General features: G+C 48.9%; 2 protein-coding genes across 2 annotated transcripts; both read left to right on the top strand.

Annotated features, from left to right (window-relative positions):
- Positions 1-1,776: 1,776 nt before the first annotated feature.
- TMCO1 (transmembrane and coiled-coil domains 1) lies at positions 1,777-19,079 on the top strand. The gene is made up of 7 exons (XM_038144427.1): positions 1,777-1,932; positions 2,622-2,699; positions 5,803-5,862; positions 9,289-9,335; positions 9,935-10,002; positions 13,156-13,300; positions 18,745-19,079. The coding sequence occupies exons 1-7, from the start codon at positions 1,863-1,865 to the stop codon at positions 18,841-18,843; spliced, it is 567 nt and encodes a 188-aa protein (XP_038000355.1). The 5' UTR covers positions 1,777-1,862; the 3' UTR covers positions 18,844-19,079.
- Positions 19,080-19,183: 104 nt separating this feature from the next.
- On the top strand, positions 19,184-27,332 carry ALDH9A1 (aldehyde dehydrogenase 9 family member A1). The gene is made up of 11 exons (XM_038144425.1): positions 19,184-19,418; positions 20,045-20,190; positions 21,281-21,410; positions 21,712-21,846; positions 22,321-22,517; positions 23,334-23,474; positions 24,172-24,360; positions 25,276-25,363; positions 25,700-25,841; positions 26,249-26,361; positions 26,465-27,332. Exons 1-11 carry the CDS (start codon positions 19,226-19,228, stop codon positions 26,557-26,559), a joined length of 1,569 nt encoding a protein of 522 aa, XP_038000353.1. The 5' UTR covers positions 19,184-19,225; the 3' UTR covers positions 26,560-27,332.
- The last annotated feature ends 71 nt before the right edge of the window (positions 27,333-27,403 follow it).

Here is a 27,403-nt window from a genome sequence, read left to right as displayed (position 1 = left end):
CAAGCCCTGTCCAACGTGGCAGCCACAGCTTCTCTGGGTAACCTGTGCCAGGGCATCACCACCCTCAAAGGGAATAATTTTTTCTGTATATCACAAATCCAGCATCACCAGCTGTCACCATGTTCCTGCTGCTCACCCCAAACAGAAACATCCACCCTCAGTTCTGTCCCTGTCTCCCTGATGGCTCTGAGTCCGTTTTGCTGTCATCCAGTTCTCAGTTTTGCCCTGATATCACAGGAAGTTCCGTGCACACGGTGCTGGGACTTTTCCCACCTCCCAGTGACGTCTGACACAGCCACCTGCACACACGTGGCTCTCTGCTTTCCTTGTGTGCCTGTCCCCAGGCTTGGAGAGGTTGTTTGCTATCTGACCTCACACCTCTCTTGCTGTCTTCTCCAAGCTACAGCTCCTCACCCTCTTTCTGAGTGGTGTGTTTAATTTAAGGGTGGTAGGTTTTTTCCTTTCCCTGTTTTTCACTCACCTCTGCCCCTGTAATCCCACAGTGCACTTCTGTCACCAGCAGCAAACTCCTCTGTTATGTAAGGACCGGCACAAACCTGCCCTTCCCTGCCTGCCCTGTTTCCTTTTCTGTATTTCTGCTTTCTAGGTCTCCTCACCCCATTACAACCCATGGATTTGCTGTAGTTCTGCTGCTCCAGGTGTAATTGCTGGAGCCTCAATAAAAGTCAATTTGTCTGCCAAATCCTTGCTGTTATTGCAGTGTCCTCATTAATGCACTTCATGGTCCCATCCCTTCCATGAGTATTTTACACACACGAGCAATGGGAGATTTGATTCCCTGTGAATCACAGAGTGCTGTACTCCACTGCTGGCTGTACAAGGGGTGTGTGGGACAGCAACAGCCCCTGGTAAAGGGCAGGCAGCAATATTCCTAAATATTTGATCCCAGAAAGTGCCTCCTGGTGAGATGCACTAACTGGCTAGTTAGTCACAGAAGCACAGAATCCTAGAATGGTTTGGGTTGAAAGGGACATTAAAGATCGCCTCATTCCACCCCCTGCCATGGACGGGGACACCTTCCGCTAAAACAGTTGATCCAAATCCTGTTCAAGCACGTCTTGAACACTTCCATTCATACCACTGGAAATTAACCCAGGGCAGAGTTGTAGAAACCAGGAAGGTTTCTCCAAACCAACCTTTTTACGAGCGAACACCTTGGTGCATCTTCCCAGGCCAGCAGCTGCAGGCACCGATCCGGCAAGGTGCAGGGAGGGCAGACACGCACCCAGCGCCGAGCTACACCGGCGGAGGCTTGGCTCAGACATTAGGATGGGTTTCGTCACAAAAAGGGTGAATAGACGTTGGATTTGGTGATTAAAAATTGGACTTGGTGATTAGACATTGGAACGGGCAACCCGGGGAGGTGATGGACTCCCCGTCCCTGAAGGTGTTTAAGGAAAGACGGGGCACGGCACTTGGTGCCACGGTAGTGTTGGCTGACAGGTGGGACTCGGGATGATGGCGGAGGTGTTTTCCCACCGAACTGGTTCTGTGAACCCCGCCGCGAGCCCTGAATCACGGCCCGGTGTGCGGGACGGGGCGGGCCGCGGCAAGAGCCGGGCGCAGACCCCGCCATGACAACGACCCTCCCTCAGCCCCGCTGGCGGCGGGGCCGCCGGCGCGACCGGCAGATTGACAGCCGCCTCGCCCAATCAGAGCAGCGCCCGCCGCGCCTTCCCCGCCCTTCGCCCTTTCTGCGGCTTCTCGCGCAGCCAGCGGCGCCAGCCGGAAGTGCAGATGGTCGCTTCCGGGCGTTGCTAGGCAACGGGGGAGGCCGCTTCCGGGTGGCGGTGCACTTCCGGGTGCGCGGCGGCGTTACGGGGCCGGGCGGCGGCAGCACCATGAGTACCATGTTCGCCGACACCCTCCTCATCGTGTTCATCTCCGTCTGCACCGCGCTGCTGGCTGAGGGTGAGCCGCGGGGCGCGGCCGGCAGCTCCCGGCAGCTCGCAAACGGGGCTCGGGGTCAGCCGAGACTCCTCACGGAGAGGACGGCGGTGAATCCCCCGGAGAGCGCTGAGCTGTGGCGCTGGGAGCGGGGCTGTTCCCTGCAGGAGGGAGGGAGCTGTTGGAGGGTGAAAGGGGACGGGGTGGTTCCCCCCATAGCTGTAGTGGGAAGGGTGCGAGGCAGTCGCCTGGCCTTGCAGTGATGGTGGTTTAAGCTGCTGGAAAAGGTATTTTATATTTCAGTGGTTGAAACAGGGGCAGCTTTTTAGGGAAGTGCTGCATAAGTGACTTCTGGGGTAGTCACAAGTCCTAGGTCCCTTTTCTGGTGTTGTGCTGTATCCCTAAATCCCCTTTATACCCCCTGTCCCCAAATCTTCATCCCACACCTGCAAAACAGCTAAAACTTGTTTCAGTTTTACACCTACAGCTCGTTTCATGGTTTATTTTCCAGTTCCCTTTTACGTGGAACTTGGAAGGGGGATTTGAGGGGAAGGGATGGTGCAGTTTGCTGGTGCTCTGTGCTCCCTTGGCTGGGTTCTGACAGGGTTTTGGAGGCAGAAAGTTTAACTGCTGCGCGTGGGTTTGCTCCCTGACACCAGCATTGCTGCAGGAGGGTTTTCCTTGCCTGGTTCCTGGCTGAGTGTTTGTTTCAGGTATAACTTGGGTGCTGGTCTATCGCACAGACAAATACAAGAGGTTAAAGGCTGAAGTGGAAAAACAGAGCAAGAAATGTAAGTACTCACCAGGGGCTTATTTCTGTCCTTATTTCTGGTTTTTTTTTGCTGGAAGAAGCTCAGCCAAAGACATTTATCTTGTGTAAATTGCCCCTTCTGTCAGTGGAGGACAGGAGGGAGTAAGAGGTTGGTACTGGCATCTTTTTTTCTGCACATGAGCTGCCAGTGTCTGAAATGAATGTCTAAAATACGTTCAAAGATACAATTTCTGCCTTTCACGGGAAAATAGGAGAATTTGAGGCCTGTAGAAAGGAAGAGCTAGGGTTGAATAATGAGTACCACAAGGAAAAAGTGTTTTATGTAAAGGTTAAAAGTGATGATTGATGGTGGGGAGTGAGTAAAGACAAAGCCTTCCTAGAAAGGTCTGAGCCATCAGCTGGTGTAAAACCAAGTTATCCTAATATAAACTGGAAGCAAATGGGTTAGGAAATATTAGGAAATACGTTCATTTCACAGAGAGGAGGTCTGGGAGGGGGATAAACAAAGTATGAGGGGAGAAGGGAAAGGGGAGCTGAGGGTGAGCAGTCAGATCTGCATGAAATATTGAGAGAAATGGTAAACAGGGGAGTGTGGAGTGTTTAAATGGACCTGTCTGTATTAGAAGCCAAGTTGCAGATGAGAAAGTCTGACCTTTTAACCTCAGCTGTGCCCACCCTACCCAAGTTAGAGCAGTGAGAGACAGCACACGACAGCTGGGGCCAACACAGAGCTGGTTTTACCTTACGGGTATCTCATTATGGTGTCAGTGCTCTTTAATGCACGAGAGAACAATATTATCACGTATTGCTCTTAGCAGCCCAGCTTATCCCACCTTCCCCTGGGCAGTTTGAACCGAGGAGTTGAAGTGCAGTCGTGTTTGTGTCACAGCTCCCACATTCTTTTGGGGCTTTTGTCACCACAGCAGGAGCAGATGGGGATTGCATCTCTGCCTGCCTCACTGGAATCCCGCTGGTCCTGTGCGTGGGATGCAATTAGCCCCAGAAGAGCAACTTAGACAAGGAGTTGAAACCCAGCTGCAAATTTAGTGTCCTCTTGTGTTTGTGCCGTTCAGTTCCAAAAGCAGTTAGCAGGGCTTAATCTCTAGGGCTTAATGATTGCTGAGAGAGTTTAATGCTGTTTGCTTTTATCGCTCTCCTGGTGTCCAGGCTATCATCTGTGAAGGGAGTGATGAAAGGTTCACGAGTCTCAATTAGTTTCTGAGCTCCGTGTTTGATTCTCCACCCCCAACAAAAACAACAACAAAAAAAGGTCAAGCTGAATAAGGAGTCAGTAAAAATTCAGCTTTGGTTTTTTCCCTTCCCCTCTTGTGCTGAGGACAGCTGGCTGACCTGAGGGCTTACAACTTGCCAAGTGGACCACTTGAGCCACACCTTTCAACTGTTATCTAACACATCTGAAACAGGAAAAAACACATTTGAGACCTTTAAGCTCTCCCGTGAGAGCCCTAGCAGATCCTTAGGATTTGCAAAAACAAAGGGGCTGGGTAGTCTGCTTGAGCAGACATTGTTACTCCTTAATTTCATCTCTTCCTGTCCTCCTCTTCCTCGGGAGAGGCTCAGCGTTGGCTGAGGCTGCTGCAGGGATTGTTCTGGGTGAATGTAGGGCTAAATGGACTAGGGTGAAACCTGTCCCTGGAATTTCTGATTTGTTGATGTGGATGTTCTCACGGGCAATCCTGAGGGAATTGGGGTTGGGAGCTGCTGGGGCTTGGCATGAGTCTTAACAGCACTGCTTAGAGTTTAGAGCTGGGGCTGTGGGGTGATGTGCACCAGGGCAGGGATGAGCTGATGGGGTTTCCCAGCTGGATTTGGCACAGGAAAGCTTATGGAGACAGCATTCTGTGAGCCCTGGGTGCATTGTGTCATCTGACACCTCTCTCCAGTATTCCCTAGGGACACAAGCTCCCTGTTTTCCTCCCTGCCCACCAGAGATCTTCTTGTTCCTTGGGAAAAGCAATTGTTTCTCACTCTGTTGCCATGGAGGGATGATGTTGAAGTGATTTGTCTGGGCTGATGTGATTTTCTGAGCAGTTGTGACTGACTCACAGGCATTTCATAAGGCAGCCCTGCACATCCTGGTGTGGCTTGGAAGGTTGGCTGGCTTCATTTCCTCTGGGCTGTGAAATCAGGGCTGGAAGGTCTGTGCTAAGCTGGTACTCCACGAGGAGGGCAGCCCCAGCAGTCAGGTATCTGTGAGCTGACAGTGAGCTCAGGCTCTTTGTTAGTGGAGTGGATATGGTACATGCACTTTGCATAAATACAGAGAATTTAAAGTAGAAAGGACTGCTCTGTGTTGCTACACCATGGTCATGCTTCATCATCCTTGCTTCCTGGAGTACTCTTGTTATAGGTCTTGAATGAAGGTGTCTCTTTCTTCCTGGAAAAGCCCTTTTTGCTGTCCCAGAACCCTCTTTGCAGCTGAGCAGCACGTTTGCTGTGTTCCCATTTCCCTGTGCTGGCTCTGCTGGCCTGCTTTGCTGCCCTGGTGCTTGGTGGCAGGTGCTCAGTGCTTGTCTGATTCGGGGTTTTAGTACCTTTGACCTTAGGCTTCTGCTTTAAAATATTGGAAATGCTTCAGTGCTAATGAATTGAAGAATGGAGAGGCTGTGGCTGCCTGCTTGGACAGCATTTCCCCTGAGAATGCCTGCCTGTGAAGAAGGGATGTAAGAGAACACAGACTTTCCTGTATTCTGCTTCCCACTGCAGATAATCGGGAGCAGAGCTTGCCACAAAGCTCTTTTCATTCCACTTACTGAATCAAAAGTACTGTCTGATACTAATGACAAATCAGCAAGGGTAGCTTGAGCCAAAATTGTCCCCAGACTGCTCAGTCCACAGTGCCATGGGCTCTTGACAGAGTTCAAAATTAACCCTTTAAATATGTTTGTATCTTATCCAGGGTTTTGAATTTTTTTTATAATAGTTTTAAAGTGATTGGTGTAGGTAGTTGATAACTTAGTGATTCTGACCATGTTCTTAGTCCTACTTAGCTGCTTTTTGTGCCCCTGTTCTGCAGAGGACTAAAATGTTCTGTTTGGTGTGTGTAAAAGGTGTGTTGGTATCACTGTGCAGAAATGATGGAGTATCTTTTCATTTTGCAGTGGAAAAGAAGAAAGAAACCATAACTGAATCAGCAGGCCGACAGCAGAAAAAGAAGATAGGTAAGACTGGCACCTCAAGAATGGTGGAAAGTTGAGAAACTGATGGAAGTGATTATGCTTTCATTCCTTTCAAGGCTATTTATCCATTTGCCTTACTCTTCCAAGGCAGGAGACACCCAGCCTCCTGATGGTTTTGGTCAGATGGGTGGATCACTGAGAGGAGCAGCACCTCTTGCTGAGCTCCCTGGCTTTTTCTCCCATTTTAGCCTTGATAACTATGGCTGTTACTGACTTCAGCTGTCAGACTCTTTGCTGCAGTGCATGGCACCCTGCTGTAGCTGTAGGACTTGAATTGTGATTTTTTTTTCCCCTTCATGTGGACACTTTAGAGCTAAAGATGTTCACATTGACTGTAACCATGCTTAGATTAATTTCAATCTTGATAAATCAGTTTTGCTCAATTTTAGGCAGTGATTTATTTTTTCCATTCTTTTTCATTGTCAGTAAGCTGAATTCTTTCTGGGTTAGGGTAACTCTTTAAATACTGAACTAAGCAAGACTAGGGTAATGAGATGTTTAAAGGTTTTAGGAGGATCTGCTATCTGCAAGACTCGCAACGTGCAGCAAAGCTCAGTTAAATTATTACAGAGATCGTGGCAGGAACACTTTTGAGAGCTCCTGGGAGTTGGTTTCCTCATTCCTCTGTAACACCAGGTAGCTGGATTAGTCATTTGATCTGTACAAAGCTTGGGAATTATAAACACATCTTCAAACAGCTCTTCCTAGGTAGAAAACCTGTTATCGTTAGATTCCTGAAGGGACAGGAGCCAAAATGCTTCCTCTTGTGCATTTCAGTTCTTAATCTTGGCTAATCACTGCATGGGATGAATGCTGCTTGGTGGATAAAACAACTTTGAAAGTGACCATATGTAACAACTGCAGATAACATTAAATAAAGTGTGACAATGACTTTTTTGCAGGGCACCATCCAAGCCGTGTTCCTAGCAGACAATATTTGACTTGTGCTTGGACTAAACCAATAAACAGTAGAATCTGAGGACTTCAGATGCTCCACCAACTTTTATACACTGAAATAATCTTGTTTTGCAGATGGAAAACAAAGCACAAAGGGACAAAGATCAGAACTTAGGAAACGACCACTGATTTTGTTTGCTGTGATGCTTGCTGGCCAAGCCTAAGATTCTGACACTGATTTTTTTCTTCTTTTTTTTTTTTTTAACATACTGCATAACTTCAGTATTTCATTTGTGTTCAGGCAAAGATGAATTCTTGGTGTTCCCGAATAATCAGACCCTAAATGTCACACTGGATTTCCAGAAAATGACTCACAGCTGTTAAGTTGAAATCTCTGATCTCAATAACTTACTGGATGTCAAATCATTTTGCAAGATGGGGCATTGTTGTCATAGCAAATCTACTTGTGCTGGAGTTCTTCCAAGTTCTACCATTTTAGTTGACAAAAAGTAAATATTGAGCTGAGGCTTTATGGATAAGTAACAGCTGTGGTACAGGCCTGCCTCAGTTGCCATCTGTTCTGCACACAGAATAAGACAGGAGGTGTGTGGATGATACTACTTGGTTTCATAAGGGATGAATCATGCCTGTGCACAAGGAGGTAGGGGGAAAGTAGCTTGGGAAGGCTTAATTTGGTGTTTCCTACTTAAAAACCTTTATTTTTAGCTCTAAAATGAACCAGTTGTCACACTGCCTTGGGCACTGCTGGAACAGGACACCTTTAGCACTGGTGTAGCCTTCTGTCATTTCAGTTTAAAGAGATGATTTGTTAGCTTAAACCTTGCTACTGCTTTCTGTGTCCATGTGCTTCTGGAAGAAAAGACAGTGACATTCCCAGGAGTGCACACGAGTGCTAGATGGAAAGTAAAACTAAAACAAAATGAAAACCCCCCAGTCCTGGCAAATCTCTATCCCTGTATCCTCATGGTTTGTGTTCCAATGAGCAAAGTAAGATGATTTTGGACTCCAGGGAGCTGCTTGTTAATCTAGTCCTCTTCCTCTGTGCCTTTACCCAACTGTAAACTACCCAGCCAAGTGCTTAACAGGCTGTTGATGTGTGATTTGGGGAGGAATAGACCATTGATATAAGTTGGTAGATCACCCAGAACGTGTTCATTTTGAATCTGTAGAAATAGGTGAGAGACAGGTCAGGTATATTGGGCAATCAGAGCTGTGTTCTTTCCTCCCTGTAACCTTTAGCCCACCTAAATAGATGGTTAGTTATGCAGCAGAGGGGAAAAAACAAGTATTTGTGCCAAATGTGATTCCTGAAGAGCTGGCCTGTGGTTGCTGAAGTGTCCCAGGACACAACTTTCCACCTGGCTCAGGAAACAGGTGTCTGAAAGGTTCCTGCCAGAGGGGATGGTTTGTAATTAGGAGCAAGTGGAAATGGCAAAGAGGCTTCTAAGGAATTGGGTAAGGGTGCTGCTGTTGCTTTTCATAACACTGGCTGTGAGTCCCTGTGCTTAGCAGGGGCTTGGGAGAGAATTTTGGAGTTTCTGAGCTGTGGGCCTCTGGTACTGAAACTTTGGTGGGGATCCCTCAAAATTCCCATGCTGGATGGGCCTTGGCAGTCCTTCTGCACCTTCCCCTTTTCACTCATGCTGTTCTTTGGATATTCTTCCATTATCCACATCCTTACTTCCTTCAGCTGGCTGTTGCTTCCTAGCCCTGGCTGCCCCTCTGGATCCATCCAAGACATGATGGGGACATGGGACGGGAAAGGTGACAGACAGTGGAAATTGCTGAAGGCCAGAGCAGCCCTCCAGTGAGGGACATGGAAAATGCTCTCTTAAAAATAAGAGTATCTTTGAAGTCTGTGGTGATTTAAGGACAGACTAAATTTCCATAATATTTCTTGCAAAGCACAGTAATACACTCATTACTGAATTTAATGTAGGAAATGTTTCCTCTTTGGAGACTCTCCTAGGTGTGTGAAGAGTTCAAAATTCATTACTAAGACCAGCAGGATTTGGCATTGCTGAGGTGCAGCTCCCAGCTCTGTGCATGGTTTTCCCTTTGGAGACCTCCAGGAGGAAATCCTTACTTCTTCAATGTATTTATGATGGTGTGCAGCAAATTGATCACTGCTCCCTTTGGGAACTGTGGTAGAGGGGCACTGTTTTTGTTTCCTGGCAGCAGTGCTCATGCTCCTGAGTGAGTTGGTTGAGTTAGCAAATCTGACATTGGGTGCATTTCTTTCAAAAGTGCTGAATGTGTGATTCCAGCCGCCTCCTCTCTTTGTGCCTGACTTGCTGCATGTTGCTGTGGTGGAAAAGCAGTTGGCTGTGTACAGTTTTTCTCTTTCTACTGTCTGGCAAAGAGAGTTGGAGTTGATTTTGGAAGTGTTATTTGTTTGGAGAGCCAAAGAGGTTAAGTTTTCCTGGAAATGAAAACACTCTGGTTTCTAGGTTGACATAACTGATTATACTGTTGGTTTTGTCTTTCCAGAGAGACAAGAAGAGAAACTGAAGAATAACAACAGGGACTTGTCAATGGTATGAAAATTTAAAGCCAGTTCCCAACTGCTGGAGATTTCAGTCAGTTTCCCAACAGAAAGACTTTGTTCAATTGGCAAACAAAGCTGCTTTTCCTCTGGAAAGATCCGTCTGGATTTTCTCTAATAACTAGAGATTTTAATATGAGCCACAGAGTTACTGCCTCATCTCATGCCAAACCTTAGCTATTTTCATCTATAGAAGTCTCCATGATGTTTTTCAAAGTAGAATTAATTTTTGTGGCTTCCTATAACTTTGATCATTGTAATGATTCCCTGCTAGGAGTCCCCTGGGAGTCCCCCTGGTGGATTTTATAGGCTTAAGGAAAAAATAAAACCAGCCTTTGCAAGGTGACAGGAAAACTCTTGAGCACTTTTTGTTTCCGTCTCCCTGAAGCAGCACTTCCCATCAATGGCTGCCTTTGTACCCAGTCTCCTGGGGACTTCTCCAGTCATTTTCACAACCCCTCTGTATCCTGGGCCATCCTTTTTCCCTGCTGATTTCAGTGATCTGTACAATGCCTGTTTTTAAGGATGTGAGATTTTAGTACCTCAGTCTGGGCCTGTTGTTTTAAATCTCTCTGAGCTTTCTGCTTGCAGGTTCGGATGAAATCCATGTTTGCCATTGGCTTCTGCTTCACTGCCTTGATGGGAATGTTCAACTCCATGTAAGTATCAGCTTCCTGCATTGTTTTCTGAAATTTTTATGGTGAACATATTTTCCACCTTCCCTTTATCACCTGAAGTGCTAAGAGTGAGATTGTCCAGCCAAGAATGACAAATAAATAAATGGATCCATATTTCATCTGAAGATGTGGTGGTTTGGTCATCACATACACTTTCTGCTCGAGAGGGAACATTGAGTACTGAGCACAACCAAACTGAACAAATTGCATTCAGTCTATACACAGCTTTAATATCTTTTCTGCATGGGAACATCCTGATTAGGGCAAGTTTGGTGCATGTCAGGCAAATATCTTCAGTCTTCAGCTGCTATGGCTTTGCTGTAATGGTGTGACCAAAGAATGCTCTTGCAAACAACACTGGGTCAGCTCCCTTGCCCTTAGAAATCAGCTGTAATTGCAGAGTTTGTTGTTGCCCTACTTGAGGAAATCAGAGTCCAGATAGGAACAGGTCCAGGCATGGGCTCTAAGCTTCATTTGCTTTAAAAGTGACCTGGGATGGGTGTAGTTTAAAAAAACAAACAGACAAGAAACTCCAGACTGGTTTGTGTGGTTATAGACAGCTTTGTTTCAGATACGCAAATCTGAAAGGCTGTGCTTGGCTTTTAAAACTTGATTCACTTGAAATATGAACTGTTGGCTGTTAAATCTGAAGATGACATGAATATTGTTAGGATAACCTTTAGGAGGCTGCTTGATATCTGGGCAATATCCTTGCCCTGCAAACAGGAATTTACATTCTTGGGAACCAAAGCCTTTGGCTTCTGTGCTGGTCGTCCCCAGGATGCAGTCAATTGTTGTTTTACTGGAGATCTGTGGGTGGATAAGTTGCAAACATGGAGTAACATAATAACAGAAGTGCCACTGTGTGGATCCTTTATTTATTCAGCTTAGTCAGACTTCAGCATTCTGAGCAGAGCAAAGCAGCCCAGCACTGGAGGATTTTAGAATTTGTGTACACTCTTGAGTCAGTGATGTCTCATTTCACTGCAGGGCTGGAGGTGCATCATGAGCAATGAGGGGTCTGAGGGGGCATTTGTAGGGTTGTACTTGAGACCTCCAAGTGCTTGCCTTGCTCTTTGGATACAATACAAACACCAACACCTGCCCCTAAAGCAGACTGAAAAACAAACTAAAAATGCTTTACCCCACTGTGCCTGCTTTCCTAGAGGGGGAAGAGGCAGTTGCTCTGAGTATTCTGTGACTAACAAGTACTACAGAACTGTAAATTTGTTAAAAATTTCAGAAGGGGTTGATTTGAGTTAAATTCTATATGGCTCCTCCTTCCATAGATATTAAATTAAAAAAAAAAAAAAACAGTAGAAGAAACCAATAAACTTCTACCCAGTTTACTTGTCTTGTTCCTCTTTTGAGGATTCCTGCCCACAGAGACCATGCTGCTGAGCAGAGAATTTGTGTCAGCCTTGGGGCATATCTTTTATTTAACTGCCTTTCTTTAGAGACAATCTGAGCAGCAGGAGTATCCAGGAGTATCCATGGAGGCACTTGTGGGTGTGGGAGGAAAGGGAGGAAAAGGCTGGCTGACACCTGCAATAGCTGTGGCCACGTTTGCTGCTTTTCCTTTTCTTGAATGAGTTCATGGCTGCTGGGAAAAAAGGAGCAGGAACTGTGTGGAAGCAGCACCCTTTGGACAGGTTCTTTGCAGATGCTGCTACTCTGTCTGAGCACCTCACCATTGCCAAGTGCCCCCTTAGCCAAAGTGGAAATCACTGGGATGATTTCCTGCTGTCATTCCTGGAGTGTCAGCAGTGCTGGGGCAGCAGGTTGGATCTTGCTGGAAGGATATGAAATTATCAGCAAGGCTGGTTTAAACCCAAAGAGCAGAATGCTGTGCCCAAGACAAACAGCTGAGGGACTGTTGTGGCTTAAAAGGTTCATTATGGCAGTGAGATCTGCAGCAGCAGTGGCCTCCAAGCCGCCTGGGATTTCACCTGGGGCAGAAATTACCTTCTGTGTGTCTCAATTTTCTCTTGCCAGGAACTTTTTAATGCAATCACTCCCCTACCTTACTCTAAGAGTTGTGCATTCTGGTACCTCTTAATAACTGAAAACTTGCTGGAATTAAAAGCAGGTACCTCAGGGTGCTACTGCTGAAGTACTTGTCATTCTCACAGCAGGAATAACGCAGAATTTTAAGCCATTGGGGGATGTTCCAGGGAGATAAACATCCGTTCTGAGCTCTTTTGCCAAACTGCCTGTGAGATGTAAACAAAGTTGGCGTGTGTTTGAGCCGTGGCTGTGTGAATGCATCTCCACAGGAAAGAAAGCTCATTTAGGATCTCTTGAAACAAGAAACACCTGTTCAAAAATCAGCACATGCAGAGAAAATAACATCCAAATATGCACATGCTGATGAGGCATCATACTCATCTACATCAAAAGATTGGGTTGACTGGTCTGGCTTGGGAGAAAGCTTTGCGAACTGGCCAAAATTCACACTCTGCCTGATGCCCTAGCATGTGGGCCTGGAGGGATTCCAGGAGCAGGACATGCACTGGGAATATGCGGTGTCATCCTGCCTCTGCACTGCCTTCATCTCCACTGCTAATGCAGACAAACTGGGGCTATGAAGTGTTCCTTGATGGCTCTCCTGTGCATCCTGAGGAGCACAGTTGTTCCAGGGAAGGAAAAGGTGTCTTTGATTTATGCTCTGGTTTAAAAAATGCTGTTTTGCTTGAAGCAAAGGGTCTGTCTTGTTGCAGCAACTGCAGTACAGCAGGGTGACAGTCATTCATCTTTTATTGAAGTGCTGACTGTCTTCTGGGAAGTGATCTACTGAATCTGACTTGGAAATAAAATGCACCAAAAAACTGCAAAACACCAAGATTTCATGAACCAGCATCTTGGCCAGTTGATCACTCAAATCACTAGGAAGCACTTTGATTATGGTAAAACTGTTCCTGAGGGAATCTTACCCTGTGGAGGGCTTGGAGAGAGAGATGTCATTATCCTCCTTGGTGTAGTGTGTGGAGAGGGGCTGGAGAAGGCAGCAAGGCCTTTTAGCCTTCTATGTGGCCTTACCTGCTCTGGTGGTCTGTTGAAGATGCTCACTTGTTCTTTCCATATCCAAAAGCTCTTCTGCTGTCTCCAGTGGTGATTCAGCTCTGTCTTTTCCAGATTTGATGGCCGAGTGGTGGCAAAGCTTCCATTTATCCCCCTCTCGTACATCCAAGGTCTCTCCCACCGCAACCTCCTGGGTGAGGATTACACTGACTGCTCCTTCATCTTCCTCTATATTCTCTGCACCATGTCAATCAGACAGGTGAGTACGCTTTCCCTGGGGCAGGGAAAACATATCCCCATCCAGGAATAGGAGTAGTACATGTGTAATCTTGGATCTGTTTGTGGTTTCTGTGTTGTCTTCATTCCTGTGCCTCATATTTAAAGCAATTACAGATTGGGATCATTAAAACAGTTGCTGTCCTGGATGGGCCTGGAAGACCTGGCTGGAGACTTGCACCAGGGCTCTGGGACAGAGTTGGCAGAAATGGATTCCTGACCTGTGTGACAACTTTGTGGATTGCCATACCAAGAGATTGTTTCCATCAGAAGCTGATCTAAATCCTGCTCCTTAGTAATTACAACTTTTACAGCAATATGTGTATCTTTACAAACAGCAGCTTCTTTAGGGGGGAACTTTCTAGCAGGCTTGCAGCTCTATAAAAGTTTCATCAGTCCATAAAGTTGCTAGAAAAGTGAGGAAAGAGCTACAGCTGCTCTTTTGGGTTTGTCCTTACTATTTGTGCTGGCTGCCTGTTTTTTTTCAGAGTCTTAAGAACTGTACCTTTGGTGTCAAGTCTCTCTCAGCATTAGGAACGTGACACAGAGAGAGGGTCTGGTATGGTAGCCAAGAGCAGGCTCCACAGAGCTCTCCAGCAAAGCTCCATAGTCCCACCTTTTGGAAGAGGATGAGGGTGAGGGACCTGTTCAGAAAGGTTCCACTGGCAGCTCAAGTGGCAGAATGGCTGGGGAGGACAAGAGGGCCTTCTCAGTGCAACAAGAAGTCTATTTTGTTTTCCACTTTCCCCACAGGGTGCTGGGGATAGGTTAATATACTCTGGATGAATGCTGGTGCAACTAGCTGCAAATTACCTTCTCTTCTGTATTCATATTTCCCTTTTCTTTGATTCACTTCCTGAATTCTGGCTGCTTTTCTCCTTAACCCCCTTGTTGCTTTTCTTCAGGGGTGCCAAGGAAACTTAGATTAAGAGACTTAGACTTAAAGCAGATCAGCAAAGGGAGGTGGTGTGTAATACCAGGGGCTGGGCTGAGCTTGATGGAGCAGCTCCATAACAGAGTTCCTTTAGTCACAAAGTGCATGCTGGTGGATGGAATTCCTCATAGCCCTTTGTACTGTGTGCTTTTGCTGAAATGGATCCCAGTCTTGCCCTGTGCAAAAGCAGATAATGAATTGTAGAATCATTTATGCTGAAAGGAACATCTGGGGGTTCATCTGGACACCCCTCACTCCAAGCAGGCCCAGCTCCACCAAAGGCCAGGCAGGGGCTTCCTCACTGTCTTTGCTGCAAAACAGACTTTCACTTCCCAGTGGCTAGAGAAGGGTTTGCTGCTTTGAAAGCACTGAGACATACTGAGCTCTTAAGACCACTTTCCAGAATTCTGGAATGCTGTGGGCTGATGCTGTTCCTTTAGGCAATCTTGGCTGGTGCTGCTCTGTGTTACCTGTTACATGGAAAGTCCTTTCTTTTCAGTGTTGCAGATTATGATAGGAAACTAAATAGCACCACCAGCAAGACTTTTCTGTACCTGTTGGGTTGACTGGGGAACTCTCTTGCTGAAAAATCCCTCATTTTTTTGTCAAAAATATAATTCCTGTGGTTAATTCTAATGCTGGGTATTTCCTGATGTTTTATATGGTGAAATTGGTGGGCACCCTGAACAGAGAGGCAGAAATGCCAAGCTCTTTGCAGTGGGTTGAGCTTTCCATAAAACTTCTGGGAAAAAATTGCCTTTGTGCTTGAGAGTTCCTTATGATGTCCCTGTGGAGGAGGAGAATGAGTTTATTGCTCTGGAGAAGGGTGTGAGACTGCAGTCTTCATAGTGCTGCATTACCTACGTGATCATGGTTAACAATTCCTGCACTTCTCCAGCTGTCAGGCAGCTCAGCTTCTTCCTCTTTGCTGCTCCAGGGAAGGGCAGGGACACCTTAGTTTGCACAAGAGGTCAGAACTGAAGCTGTGATTGCTGCTGGCATCCTGCTCTTGGCTTTATTGCTATTTGAAAGAACCTAGGTGATAACAGCATTGGGAAGAGGACTTCAGAGCTGTGGGGAGAGGGCAAGAAAGTAATTAAGGGCTTAAAATGGTGACAGAGACTTGCACTTCGTGCTTTTGGTGACCTTGGAGGTGAAGGCTTTGTGAGCCTTTGTATTTCATGGTGTGCAGAAGAGGAAATCTTGCCAGGTTGGCTTTAAAACAGGTGCTGGCCCAGGGGAGGACAAATGGTGAGGGAGTTGTCGTCTGGCTTGATGCTGCTGACACAAGAGGAGGAGTGGAGATGTACCAAAAATCAGGGAAAAGGTTGTGAACAAAGCAAGGAGACCATAGTCCCTCAGTTTTTCCTTAAATCCTGGAGCTGCCTGTGAAACCATCAAAGACAGGGAAGAGAGATGTTCCTGTGGAGCTCAGAGGTAGAGCAGGAACTCGGGTGTGTGTGAAAAAACAGCCACCTGGTGGGAAATGCAGGGGAGTCTGCGGGGGTGGGAGGCTGCCTGGGCGGTGATTAAAGTGACATTAGTGGGACAGGCAGGAGCAGCATCAGGGACTCTCTTCATGTGGGGGTGAGAAACTCTTCAAACACTGGCTGGGAAGCTTTGCTGCCTGTGACCTGGCCAGCATCTCCCAAAATAGTCACCTCACAGTGAGTAACTTCCTTTGCGCTGTTCCCAGCTCTCCCTGGCACGTAAATCCTGTCCCCTAGTTCCTCCTGCCTTCCTGTTTGGAGAGAGGAGGGTTGCTGGGAGAGGCCTTCCGAGGGTCCTTGAGCTGTTGGGTTTTCAGCTGGGAAAGTCTGCTGCTGGGCTGGGTGGGAGCTGCAGTGTCAGGGTTACATCCTCTGTTGCTGCTCCTGGTTCTGAGCTCCCAGCCTTCACCTGTGCTGTTTGGGAAGAGGGATGTGCTGCTGTTCCTGGGGTGTTTGCTGCTCCTCACTTCCTTTTCACACACATCTGAACTGTAAATTAGGCTGCTTCTCACTGAAATGTATTCCCAGTGGGAAGGGGAGCCAGCAGTTATCCCTGCTGCCAGGACTGTACTTTCCCACAGAGCCTGGTCTTAGGGCAGGGAGCCACTTGCTGCCTTGTCTTAAGTCCCTTCTGGGTTTGAAGACCAAAGCAGGAGCAGCTCCTGTGCTTCCTGCAGTCATTTGAGGGAAGATCAGAAAAGCTCAGATGAGGGATTTGGATCCCTAAATATTACTCTTCCCTCCCTGCTCCTGAGGGTGATGGTCATGTTTGTGTTGGAAGTAGGCTCTGCAGATTTTCTCGTCCAATGTGGCCCACAGCAGATGGGACAAGGTTTCTGGTGGACCCTGCCCCATCTTTGGTGTTTCCAGTTGTAGATTTCAGGATTGCTGTCCAGCAAAACATGCTTTGGAGCTGGTGTGTGATGCCTTCTGCCTTCCAGAGCAGGGGGAGACTGCGTGGAAGGGTAACGCTGGACAGTGTCTGTAGTCTGGAACGCAGACAGACAGACTGTCATCTCCTTCCTCTTCAAGCAGTTGGAATAAACTTTCGCACCTCTTTTCTCCCTGCTGGAAGGAACGGGGAGGAGGCAGTGCACGCGTCCTTGGTGCTATGGATCCCTGGTAGATCTCTGCTCAGCGGGTGAGCCGCTGGAAGCTGACAGGACACCGGGCTGCTGGCTCTGCAGCACCCTCTGCTGTGCTTGCTCTGTCCCTTGGCTGCTCCTTTCTGTCTGTGCCCTGATCCAAGGAGGAGGAACCACAGCAAGGAGTTAATGCTCTCATACATACCCATTTGCTGAACATCAGCCAGTGGCTGGTTTATGTATGCCATGGACTAAACGTGATGTAATTCCTCTTCTTGTGTTCCCTGTGTGTGGGTTGAAGCCTTCCTTTTCATAATCTCCAGCTGAAATGAATCCCAATTTTATTTTATTTTAGCTACTGTGGAATTGCAAAACTATCTGCTTCCCCCCCCTTTTTTTTTCTCCCTTAGTTTATTTTCCTTCCATGGTAAAAAAAGTTCAACAGCTCTGTGCCCTTGCTGTCTGACCTATCCTGACAGTTATTTTGGAGAGGACTCTCAGGCTTGAAGAGAATCCTTCCTCCTTTTGTTGTCTTGACAGCCAGCACCCAGGTGGTGACACGGGGAGGACACAGTTGTTTTCTTCTTTCCCCTGTGTCTCACTGCAGGTGCAGCATCTTGAGCTGGAGTTCCTTACAGTGAAGGATGAAACTAAAAGAACTGAGGGCTCTTTGTAGTTGCACTGTTGTGAAATTTAAAAGAAATTTCACAAAAAATCAAGAAAAACATTCAAATTTAAATATTTTGCTGTGTTTTTTTGGCTTATGCCTGGCTTGCCTAATTAGCTCTTCCCCTGTTTGTTGTTTTCCACTGAAACACCCCGCTCAGATGCAGATGAGGTCATCCCAATAGTCAGGTTTTGGGGTTTGCTCCATATGTCCTATTATCCTGCATGTCTCCAGTGCCCCATTGTTCTGTGTGCAGCACTGGCATTCATGTTAATTCTAGGACTAAGCTCCTGAGTTGCGCTTGGCACATGCTCTGGTTGCCATGCTGCTGTCCCAAATTCCAGCTGCATTAGGAGACTCCAGCTCCCATGGCCACCACCAGCAGTGCTTTCTGGAATTTGGGAAAACCCAGGGCTGCAGAGTCTGCCCATGAGCACTGCTGGGAACCTGCACTGCAGTTAAATTGCAATGGTATTTTATGGAAATAGGGTGTGTGTAAAGACATCTGACTGTGGGGTGTGTAGCTGAAAACGGGAAAGAATCCTCATCCAAAATATGGATTTGGTGTTCTGAGGCTTTTGTTGAGGTGGGGAAGAATGGTCCAGCCATTCTTGTCTGGCTCTCAAACAGCTGAGCTGTTTGAGCACATCGGAAGAAAGGTTAAATATGTGGTAGGCAGATGGATTAAGACTCTGTGGGTGAGAACCTGAATCTGTTGAAACAAGTGGGGAGGTTTTACTTGTGCTGCTGGAGGGAGTCCAGCAGAGGCCACAAAGATGATTTGGGGTCTGGAACATCTCTAGCAAAGAATAGACTACAGGGGCTGGGCCTGTTTAGTCCAAAGACTGAGAGGGAATCTTATCACATGAATATCTCAAAGATGGGTTTCAAGACGATGGTGCCGAAACTCTTCAGTGGTGCCCAGCAATAGGATGAGGAGCAGTGGCCATGAACTAAACAACAAGAAGTTCCACCTCGGTGTGAGGAAGAAAATCTTTACAATTTCCAGAGCACTGGAACAGCTGCCCAGGGAGGGCATGGAGTCTCCCTCTCCAGAAACATTCCAAACCCACCTGGATGTGTTCTTCTGTCACCTGGTGCAGGTGACCCTGCCTTGGCTGGGGGTGTTGGACTGGATGATGTCCAGAGGTTCCTTCCAACCCCAGCTATTCTGTGAGTAGAGCTGGGATTTCTTGTTCTTTGTTTCCCTGCCACACTGACGTACCGTGCTCTGTGTTGTTGTCTTTGCAGAACATCCAGAAGATGCTCGGCCTTGCTCCTTCCCGGGCTGCCACCAAGCAGGCAGGAGGCTTCCTTGGCCCCCCACCTCAGGCAGGGAAGTTCTCCTGAAGCACAGCCCTCACGGGAAGCCTACCAGTGCAACAAGACTGCCTTGGGGAGGTAACAACACGGGATTCTGCACCAGGCATCCGCTGTCTGAAACCCGGCTATGCAGTATTGACATCATCATCCATTCGGAGTGTTCCACCAGCAGTTGTTCGTTCATCCAACCAAGAAACTTCTCCCGGAAGATAGCGCGACCTTTGTTTCTAAGTAATAAACGGCATGGGCATGTTAATTTATGTTAACAACGTCTCTTAATTGGGTGATGGGGAGCGGGACCGGCTGCCTGGCAGCCGGCACGCCCCGGGCGGGGCGGGCCCTGACGGTGAAAAGGCGTCTGAGGGAGAGGCGGCGCCTCTCGGCCGCGGCGCCTCACGGGATCCCGCCGATGCTGGCCCAGTCCCGGCTGCCGAGCCTCCTCCTCCTGCTCCCGCGGCTGCGCTCAGGCGCTCCCGGCCTGGCCACCATGAGCTCCGCCACCGGCACCGTCACCGTGCAGCAGCCCCTCAACTACCGCGCGGGAGCCCGCGTCCAGCCCGCCGACGGCGGGCAGCTGGAGGAGGTGTTCGAGCCGGCCACAGGTACCGGGGGCGCTCCGGGGCAGGGAGAGCTCTGTGCCTGCAGAGCCCGGTGTCCTCGGCTTTCCCCCAGCTCACCTGCGTGTCACGTATGCGGGTGTCCCGCTGCTCCTCAGCCGCCCTGCTGGAGTGGCTGAGCTCTGCCTCCAGCGTTTGGCCATCGTCGTTCTTCATGCAGAAATCAGCTCTCGCTCTGTCACTGCCAGATTTTGGCAAACCCCCGCGATTTAAATATCTCTGTAATCATGTAATTGTAGTTATCGGTGTGTAGCGTTCAGCAGAATCGCTTCTAAGTGTTTAACCCTCTTGGGGAATGTGTTACGAGAGTCTTGAGGAGGGTGGTAAAAGTGTAATGAACTCAACTGGAAAAGCCAGGAATTTTGTAGCAACTGGAGGCAATTAGTAACCAGAACACGACTGTAAGGAATGTCAGCTCTTTTAATTGGGATCAGCTGAATCGCAGCACCTCTTCTGTGGCTGATTACAAATCAGTGGCTTTCAGTGGGAAATTCTATGCCTGGTATAGGTGGCTTGACTGAAGTATGTGGGGTCTGGTGCAAGTAAACCACGTTCTGGGCCCCTTTTCTGAGATTTCCATCTCATTTGTTCCCTGTATAAAACGTGCCCAGGTCGTGTGCTGTGCAAGCTGCCCTGCTCTGGGGAGAAGGAAGTTGATCTGGCTGTGCAGAGTGCGAAAGCTGCCTTTAAAATATGGAGTCAGATGTCCGGCATGGAGCGGTGCCGAGTGATGCTGGAGGCTGCCAGAATTATTCGGGTATGTTGGGGGAGGAGAGGAGTGGGTCTGTCTCTGAGCTTCCTTGTGGGTTATTGTGGCTCTTGGAGGCTTCAGCAGGACTTGCAGAGCTCCAGGATTTGCTCAGGAGTTAAAAACCACCTTTGGCCAGAAGAGACAGTAGGCTGCCTCAGGCAGGGCTTTGCTCTTATCACTGGAATCAGCATCTGTGCCTGCACCTTTGGCCTTATCACTGGTTTCAAGGCCAGTGTGTGCTTTCTCAGCTAATTCTGTTAGACAACATAAAACTGAAGCGACTCATTTGGCGTCTTGCAGGGTTTGTGGTTCTTTTAACAGCTCCAAAGATTAAATTTCACTGCACACAGTTTCAAGCTGAAATTGCATAACTGGCATGGCTGAACTTTTGGCTTGTCAGAGGCTGTTGTTACATGACTGGAATGTGTCCTGGCAATAAGAGAAAGTAGGAGTACTGGTTTTTATCTATCAGACACATATGGGGAGGATGCACATAAGTGAGGTTTAACACAGACTCTTTTCCAAGATAACAGGTTCTTGGGCATCAGAGTTAATATCCATCAAGGCACACATCAGTGAGAACCCAGACCTTCTTTCCCCAGTGTGTCTAAGTCATGAGAAAACTTTCCTTTATGCCAAACTTTTGCTTTTGCCAGACTTCCAGAGCAGGGTGATATTTCTTCCTGGGAGGTGGATTGTTAAAGGATGCTTCCCAGTTGCATTGCTTTGTCCCTCTTCACTAGCCTCTGGTCCCATCCTTATCTTCCTGTTTGCACTTCCCAGGTCAGTTCTGCGAATTCCAATAATTGTTTGCCAGCCGGCTTCTAAGTTCATGTTTGTTCATCTTTTAGATAAACAGGGATGTTGAACAAGACTGGACCAGCAGTGAAGCCCTGCAGCTTTCCCTTTGATATTGCCCTGCACTCAGTCACCATGGGGACATTGATACAGCAGCTTGGAATGTCCCTTTTGGAGATGGCCGTTTCTCATGGCAGGATCTTGTTTGGATTTTGTGTGCTCGTGGAGCAGCTGTGTCCTTGTGGGATTCTGCTCCAGGCTTCTCTAACATGTTGTCTCTGTCCTATGCCACTGACAGGAGCAGAGGGAGGAAATTGCCACCATGGAGACCATCAACAATGGGAAATCCATCTTTGAGGCCAGAGTGGACATTGACATATCCTGGCAGTGCCTGGAGTATTATGCAGGGCTGGCAGGATCTCTGGCGGGTGAGGAGTTACTGGAGTTTGCTCTTTGCTCTCTGTCCCACCTCCCCTGCTAACTCCAATGGCACAAAGCAGTCTTTGCTGCTGATTTCTCTGAGAGATGGACCATTCCTGCAGACCTTGGAAGGGTTCTGAGAGGTCTCTGCCCAAGCTGCCATGCTCTGTGGGCACTCACACCTTCTGTGAGCTTGCTGGGATAAAACTGTCTCTCTGCTCGCAGGCAAAGCCAGACCTGACCCCTGGGGGCTCTGATCAGACTAGAAGGGACTTTGCTCTTTTCTACCTTCTGGCTGTTTCTTTGCAGGTGAACACATCCAGCTTCCCGGGGGATCCTTTGGCTACACTCGGAGAGAACCACTTGGGGTGTGTGTTGGCATTGGAGCCTGGAATTACCCTTTCCAGATTGCCTGCTGGAAGTCTGGCCCGGCCTTGGCTTGTGGTAATGGAGCCTTTCTGCCCACACCAGTGTCTCTTCAAAGCCAAGTGATCCTGTGGGGCAGAGTGATCTCTGGGATGAAGTCTGCCATTACCTTGAAGTGTTGAAGGATTAGCAAAATGTTCAGGCTGTTCCTCTGGCAGAAAGCAAAGGGAAATGGAAGGAGGAACATGTCAGATGTTGAGAGGTTAGGAGTGCTTCCAGAAAAACACTGATAGCTTGGCTTTGCACCAGATGGGGAAGGTCTCTGGAAATGTCTGCAGGGCAAGACCGGCAGCCCCATCTCCCCCAGCCTCTCCCCAGCAGGAAGGGCACCCTTAGTTGCAGTGATCAACTGAAAGTGTTTCCTCTTCTCTCAGGGGAGACTTCTGGCATCTGTTGAGACAAACTCACAGTGTGGGGTGGAGATGGTTTTTGTTTCTTCCCTGAAGCAGTTTGGGTGTTAACCCCACCTTGCCTGTGTCTGGGTTCCCTTAGGCAATGCGATGGTCTTCAAGCCTTCACCCTTCACCCCTATTTCTGTGGTGAGGTTGGCAGAGATCTTCACAGAGGCTGGAGTGCCCAAGGGGCTCTTCAACGTGGTGCAGGGTGGGGCTGCCACGGGCCAGTTCCTCTGCCAGCACCCAGATGTGGCCAAAATCTCTTTCACTGGCAGTGTGCCAACTGGCATGAAGGTAAAGACACCTTGAGACAAGGGTTGTATCAACTGCAATTAATCTGTAGTTGATACCTCCTTGAGCTTTTCTGCATGGGGCTTTGTAGAGGCATGGGGCTTTGTAGAGGTCTACAAACACCTTTGTAGAGGCGGGGTGTGGGCCAGTATTTTTGGGGCTGGGCTAGGAGCTTGCAGCACATGCACGGTCATGCTGGGGATCCAGTTAACCTGCTGGGCATGAGCTTGGGAGAGAAACCCCTTGGTCAGCTTCACTTGCTTAGCCCAGAGTTGCAGTGAAGTCTCTGAGCTGCTCAGGTGGGTGTTGATGTTGGGAGGAGAGTACGTGAAACAGCAGCACTAGGAAAATGTGGTTCTGGCTGCTATAAAGCACTAAAGCTGCATGCAACCTACTGTTTTTCAGCCTGGGGATAGTTTCTGTGAGTTTCTCACCCTCAATTTATTATTCCAAAATTAAAGAAAAACTTTTGGGAATAAATTCTGGGTTAAAGGAGGGGGAATGTTCCATGAACATTCCCTACATGTGGGTACCTGTGGGTTGCAGTGACAGATGCAACTACAGCTGCCTGCAGCTTACACTGAGTACGAGACTCCTGCAAATGCCTCTCCAGGTTTTGTTGGCTTTATCTATAAAAAAACAACCCCCAAACCCTCTGAGGCTGTCCTCAGTCTGAACTCACCACATCTAGGGAGCCCATCTTGCCCTTTGTGCTGCTCCTCTTGTTGGTGAATGGCCCTTTGGGTCTCTCTTGCCTCTCCCCACCAGCTTCCCCTTGGCCAGTGAATCACTTATCTCTTGTGTCCTTGTTCCCTTCAGATCATGGAGATGGCAGCTAAAGGGATAAAGCCAGTCACCCTGGAGCTGGGGGGCAAATCCCCCCTTATCATCTTCTCAGATGCTGACCTGGAGAATGCTGTGAAGGGAGCCCTCATGGCCAACTTCCTGACTCAGGGCGAGGTGTGTGTCTGTGGGGCAGGGTGGGGTCGGGGTTGGGCAGTGGGGCCAGCCTGTGACCTCCTGTAAATGAGGGATGCCCTGAGACTCCCATCCTGCCACACCTTTCTCTGTGCAGTGTCAGAAGGGATGCCCTTCCAGAAGCCTGAGCAGAGTGTCCCAGCAGAGTGTGCCTTAGCCACTGGACACACTTAGCCAGTGTCCTGTCCTCCCTGGCACCAAGCACCCAGCTCAGCACAGCTCTTCTGTGCCCTGGGCACTCACAGGTCAGGAGAAGCTGTGCCAGTATGCCCTGGAGGGGTAGCAGGTTCCAGCCTGGTGTGCTGAGCTTGAGGACACGCTTCTGTCCTTCCCAAATTTGGGATATCCACCTGTGCTGCAGGTTTTGTGTAATCCTGTTGGCAAATTTGCTCAGCAGGGTCATTTCTGGGAATTCAGGAGTCAGCTCAAGGTCTCTGCTGCTGGTGACCTGATGTGTTTTTTGCCACCTGGTGGCATCAGAACCACGGTGTCCAGCAAGGACTGTTCAGTGCAGTCACGGCCCCAGGGCAATCTCTTTATGTTCTTTGTCCCCAGGGATAAGTTAGCTGTTGCAGCAGCTAGGGAGGGGCTTTTCCAAGAGTCTCTGGAGCAGGACCCAAGCAGGGAAGGACTGTGGAGTGCTGTGTTTCCTTTCTGAGCTGCCTGTCCTGTGTCCCAGGTGTGCTGCAACGGCACCAGGGTGTTTGTGGAGAGAAAGATCCTGGATACCTTCACAAAGGAGGTGGTGAAACGCACCCAGAAAATCAAAATTGGAGACCCTCTTCTGGAGGACACACGGATGGGAGCCCTCATCAACCGGCCCCACCTGAATCGTGTGCAGGGCTTTATCAAGCAGGCAAAGGAGCAGGTGAGAGTGTGATGCTGCCTTGTGCCTGCCCTGAAATGTCTCTCCTGTTAGACAAACACTGCCAGCTGCCCTCCTGCCCTGTGCCTTCCCAGTTAAGCTGGTTATTTTTGGCTGGTTTTGGTTAACTCAGTGGGTGTGTTGGACCACTAGATACAGAAGTCTGTGGAATCTGATGGGATGCATCCTGGGGTCCTCAGAGAATTGGCTGATGTAGTTGATGAGCCATTTTCCATGATACTTGAAAAGTCATGGCAATCAGGTGAAGTCCCAAGTGACTGGAAAAGGAAAAACACCCATTCCCTAAAAGGGTGGTGGACAAGAGCCTGGGAATTACAGACCTGTCGGCCTCACTGCTGTGACTGTGGAAGGATCATGGAACAGATCCTCCTGGAAGTTGTGTTAAGGCATGTGGAGGACAGGCAGGTGATTTGAGCCAAGCACAGGGTGCTGCACCTAGGTCAGAGCAACCCCCGCTATCAGTCCAGGCTGGGAGATGAGCAGATGGAGCAGCCCTGCGAGGAAGGACTTGGGAATGCTGGTGGGTGAGAGGCAGCCATGTCTGCTGGCACCCAGAAACCCCCAATGGCCCAGGCTGCATCCAAAGCAATGTGGGCAGCTGGTGAGGGGGAATTCTGCCCCTCTGACCTGCTCTGCTGAGACCCCACTTCAAGCTCTGGAATCCTCAGCACAGGAAAAACACATGAGGAAAGGCTGAGAGTCGGAGTGGTTTAGCCTGGACAGGAGAAAGCACTGGGGACACCTGATTGCAGGATTTCAGTACATAACAGGGGCTTATAAGAAAGATGGGGACAAATGTTTGAGCAGAGCCTGCTGGGTTAGGCCAAAGGCCAGCCAGAGCTGGGCAGGATGCTCCTGGAAGTGCCTGCATCCCTTCCTCTCTTGGCTCTTTTCCAGGGGGCAGAGGTGCTGTGTGGTGGGGACCTGTATGTGCCAGATGACCCGAAGCTGAAGAATGGCTACTACATGCGGCCCTGTGTGCTAGGTAGGATCCATCTCAGACGTGGTACCATGGATGTTGTGGGATTTCTCCTGAGGAATGAGTTCAGCTTTGTAACCTGGCTCTGTGATGTCCCCAGTGTGGATGGACACTTGGATAGGGGTCCTATAGAGAGCTGAGGCTTTCAAGAACTGCATCCAGGGAACTCTGTGCTGTTGGAGGGCCTGACAGTAGTGATGCTGTTGGTACTTTTGAGGTGCAGGGTGTGCCTGGCTGCTCTGCCATGCTGGGTGCTGTCTCGAAGGCTGTGCGTGTTGCTGAGTGCACAGGCTGTGCTGCTCCTCTTCTTCCTGATGCACCTGTGCTCTGCCATGCTTCCAGGGAACTGCAAGGATGACATGACGTGTGTGAAGGAAGAGATCTTTGGGCCTGTCATGGCCATCCTGCCCTTTGACACGGAGGAGGAGGTTGTGGAGAGAGCCAACGCCACTAAATTTGGCCTGGCAGGTGGTGTCTTCACCAGGTATGACTGGGCAGCGTTGTGGAATCATCCTTGGAGGGAAAAACAGTGATTTGCTGCTCCTCTTGCAGTGCCTGAGCAAGTGTTGGGTGGGCCCATCTGTCCCTTGGGTTCCTTCCAGCCTGGCTTGGCCTGCTGCCTGCCTTCCTGCCCCTCCACGATGCATCAGGAGCCTGCTGTGCTGCTGTTGGCTACTTGCCCCACTCTGTATTGCTGGTGTCCTTGTCCTGCCCTTTGGAATGGAGTGCACTTGGAGCATCCTTGGGAATTGGTGCTGCCTCCTTTGAGCAGGCAAATACAGAGTAGGGCAGGTTGGACTCCAAAAAGCAGTGTGGCCTGCTGGCCTTTCTCCAGTGGATGTTGCCTGGTAGGGAAGGAGGGGATCCAGCTGAATTGCCCTTTTCCTGCAGGGATATCCAGAAGGCTCACAGGGTAGTGGCTGCTCTCAAGGCTGGGATGTGCTTCATCAACAACTACAACGTCAGCCCAGTGGAGCTGCCTTTTGGGGGATACAAGTCCTCAGGTGAGCTCTGTGTGACCTCCCCTGGTACATGCCAGCTCCAGGGGCTGTGAGTGGCCACTGCCACTGCCTGGAGCTGTGTCCTCACTGCAGCTCTTCCCTGCAGGATTTGGCAGGGAGAACGGCCGGGCAGCCATCGAGTACTACTCACAGCTGAAGACTGTCTGCGTGGAGATGGGGGACGTGGAGTCTGTGTTTTAGCCCCTCTGGGGCCTGCTCAGGGGAGCATCAGGCAGCTCTTTCCTGCCAGCCAGAGATGTGGATCATGTACCCAGCAATAAAGTACCCTACAATTGTCAGTGCCCAGGGAGAAGCTGAGCTGGAGCAGCGTTTAGCCACCCTGCTCCTGCAAGGGGGGTTGGACACACAGGGCTCAGCTCTCACCTGGCTGGTGGACAATGAGAAGCTCAGAGCAGGAGGCACCAATTTGGCTTTTGGCAGCAGCTCTGCAGCCACAGAGGTGTTACCAGAGGCTTGGCAGTGGCCAAGGCCAGGACCAGGCTTCCCAGGCTGTGTGCCTTGATTCCCATTGCCTTCTGCCCTCTATCAGCTTCAGTTCTGGCTTCTTAAAAGGTAGGAACCTACTCAATGCAGGTATAAGCTCTTGGACACAATGATATCCTGTAACTGTCCTGACCCTGCCTATTCTGTAATCACATAAAAGCCTTAAGTGTAGCATTGTTTATTCCCTCTAGACCCTTGGTAACCTCAAGTTTTGGTTTTTTTCTATCTGTACCTTACTTACAAGTGGGACAAAACATTGTGGGGAGGGTTGGCTGATGCTGCCTGGGCCAGGCATGGCCCTGAGAATCAACTTCACACAAGAGTGGTGGTGAGCTCCAGCACAGAATAGTGAAAGCTATCTCACTTCCTTCCTGTAAACTCACTGTTCTTTATACACATGATGAAGCAACAACTTCAATTGTTTTCTTATGTCTTTTTTTTTAGCAATCAAATAAATACTTACTCTGGAACATCTTCTCAGCATGACATGAACTGAGGGTTCCAGAAATGGGGCTGCTGCTGTATGGGTTAAATGAGCTGC

Source organism: Motacilla alba, chromosome 8 (assembly GCF_015832195.1).
Source record: "Motacilla alba alba isolate MOTALB_02 chromosome 8, Motacilla_alba_V1.0_pri, whole genome shotgun sequence".
Classification (NCBI taxonomy): Eukaryota; Metazoa; Chordata; class Aves; order Passeriformes; family Motacillidae; genus Motacilla; species Motacilla alba.
Note: the sequence above shows the minus strand (reverse complement) of the source record. Positions and strands in the feature narration are given on the sequence as shown.

Excerpts from the sequence above, each read along its gene's own strand:
- TMCO1 (XM_038144427.1), top strand. The coding sequence starts at position 1,863 with ATGAGTACCATGTTCGCCGACACCCTCCTCATCGTGTTCATCTCCGTC. Across the intron at positions 9,336-9,934 it reads ACAACAGGGACTTGTCAATG|GTTCGGATGAAATCCATGTT; the intron begins GTATGAAAATTT and ends TTCTGCTTGCAG. Across the intron at positions 10,003-13,155 it reads ATGGGAATGTTCAACTCCAT|ATTTGATGGCCGAGTGGTGG; the intron begins GTAAGTATCAGC and ends TGTCTTTTCCAG.
- ALDH9A1 (XM_038144425.1), top strand. The coding sequence starts at position 19,226 with ATGCTGGCCCAGTCCCGGCTGCCGAGCCTCCTCCTCCTGCTCCCGCGG. Across the intron at positions 24,361-25,275 it reads TCAAGCAGGCAAAGGAGCAG|GGGGCAGAGGTGCTGTGTGG; the intron begins GTGAGAGTGTGA and ends GCTCTTTTCCAG. Across the intron at positions 25,364-25,699 it reads CATGCGGCCCTGTGTGCTAG|GGAACTGCAAGGATGACATG; the intron begins GTAGGATCCATC and ends CCATGCTTCCAG.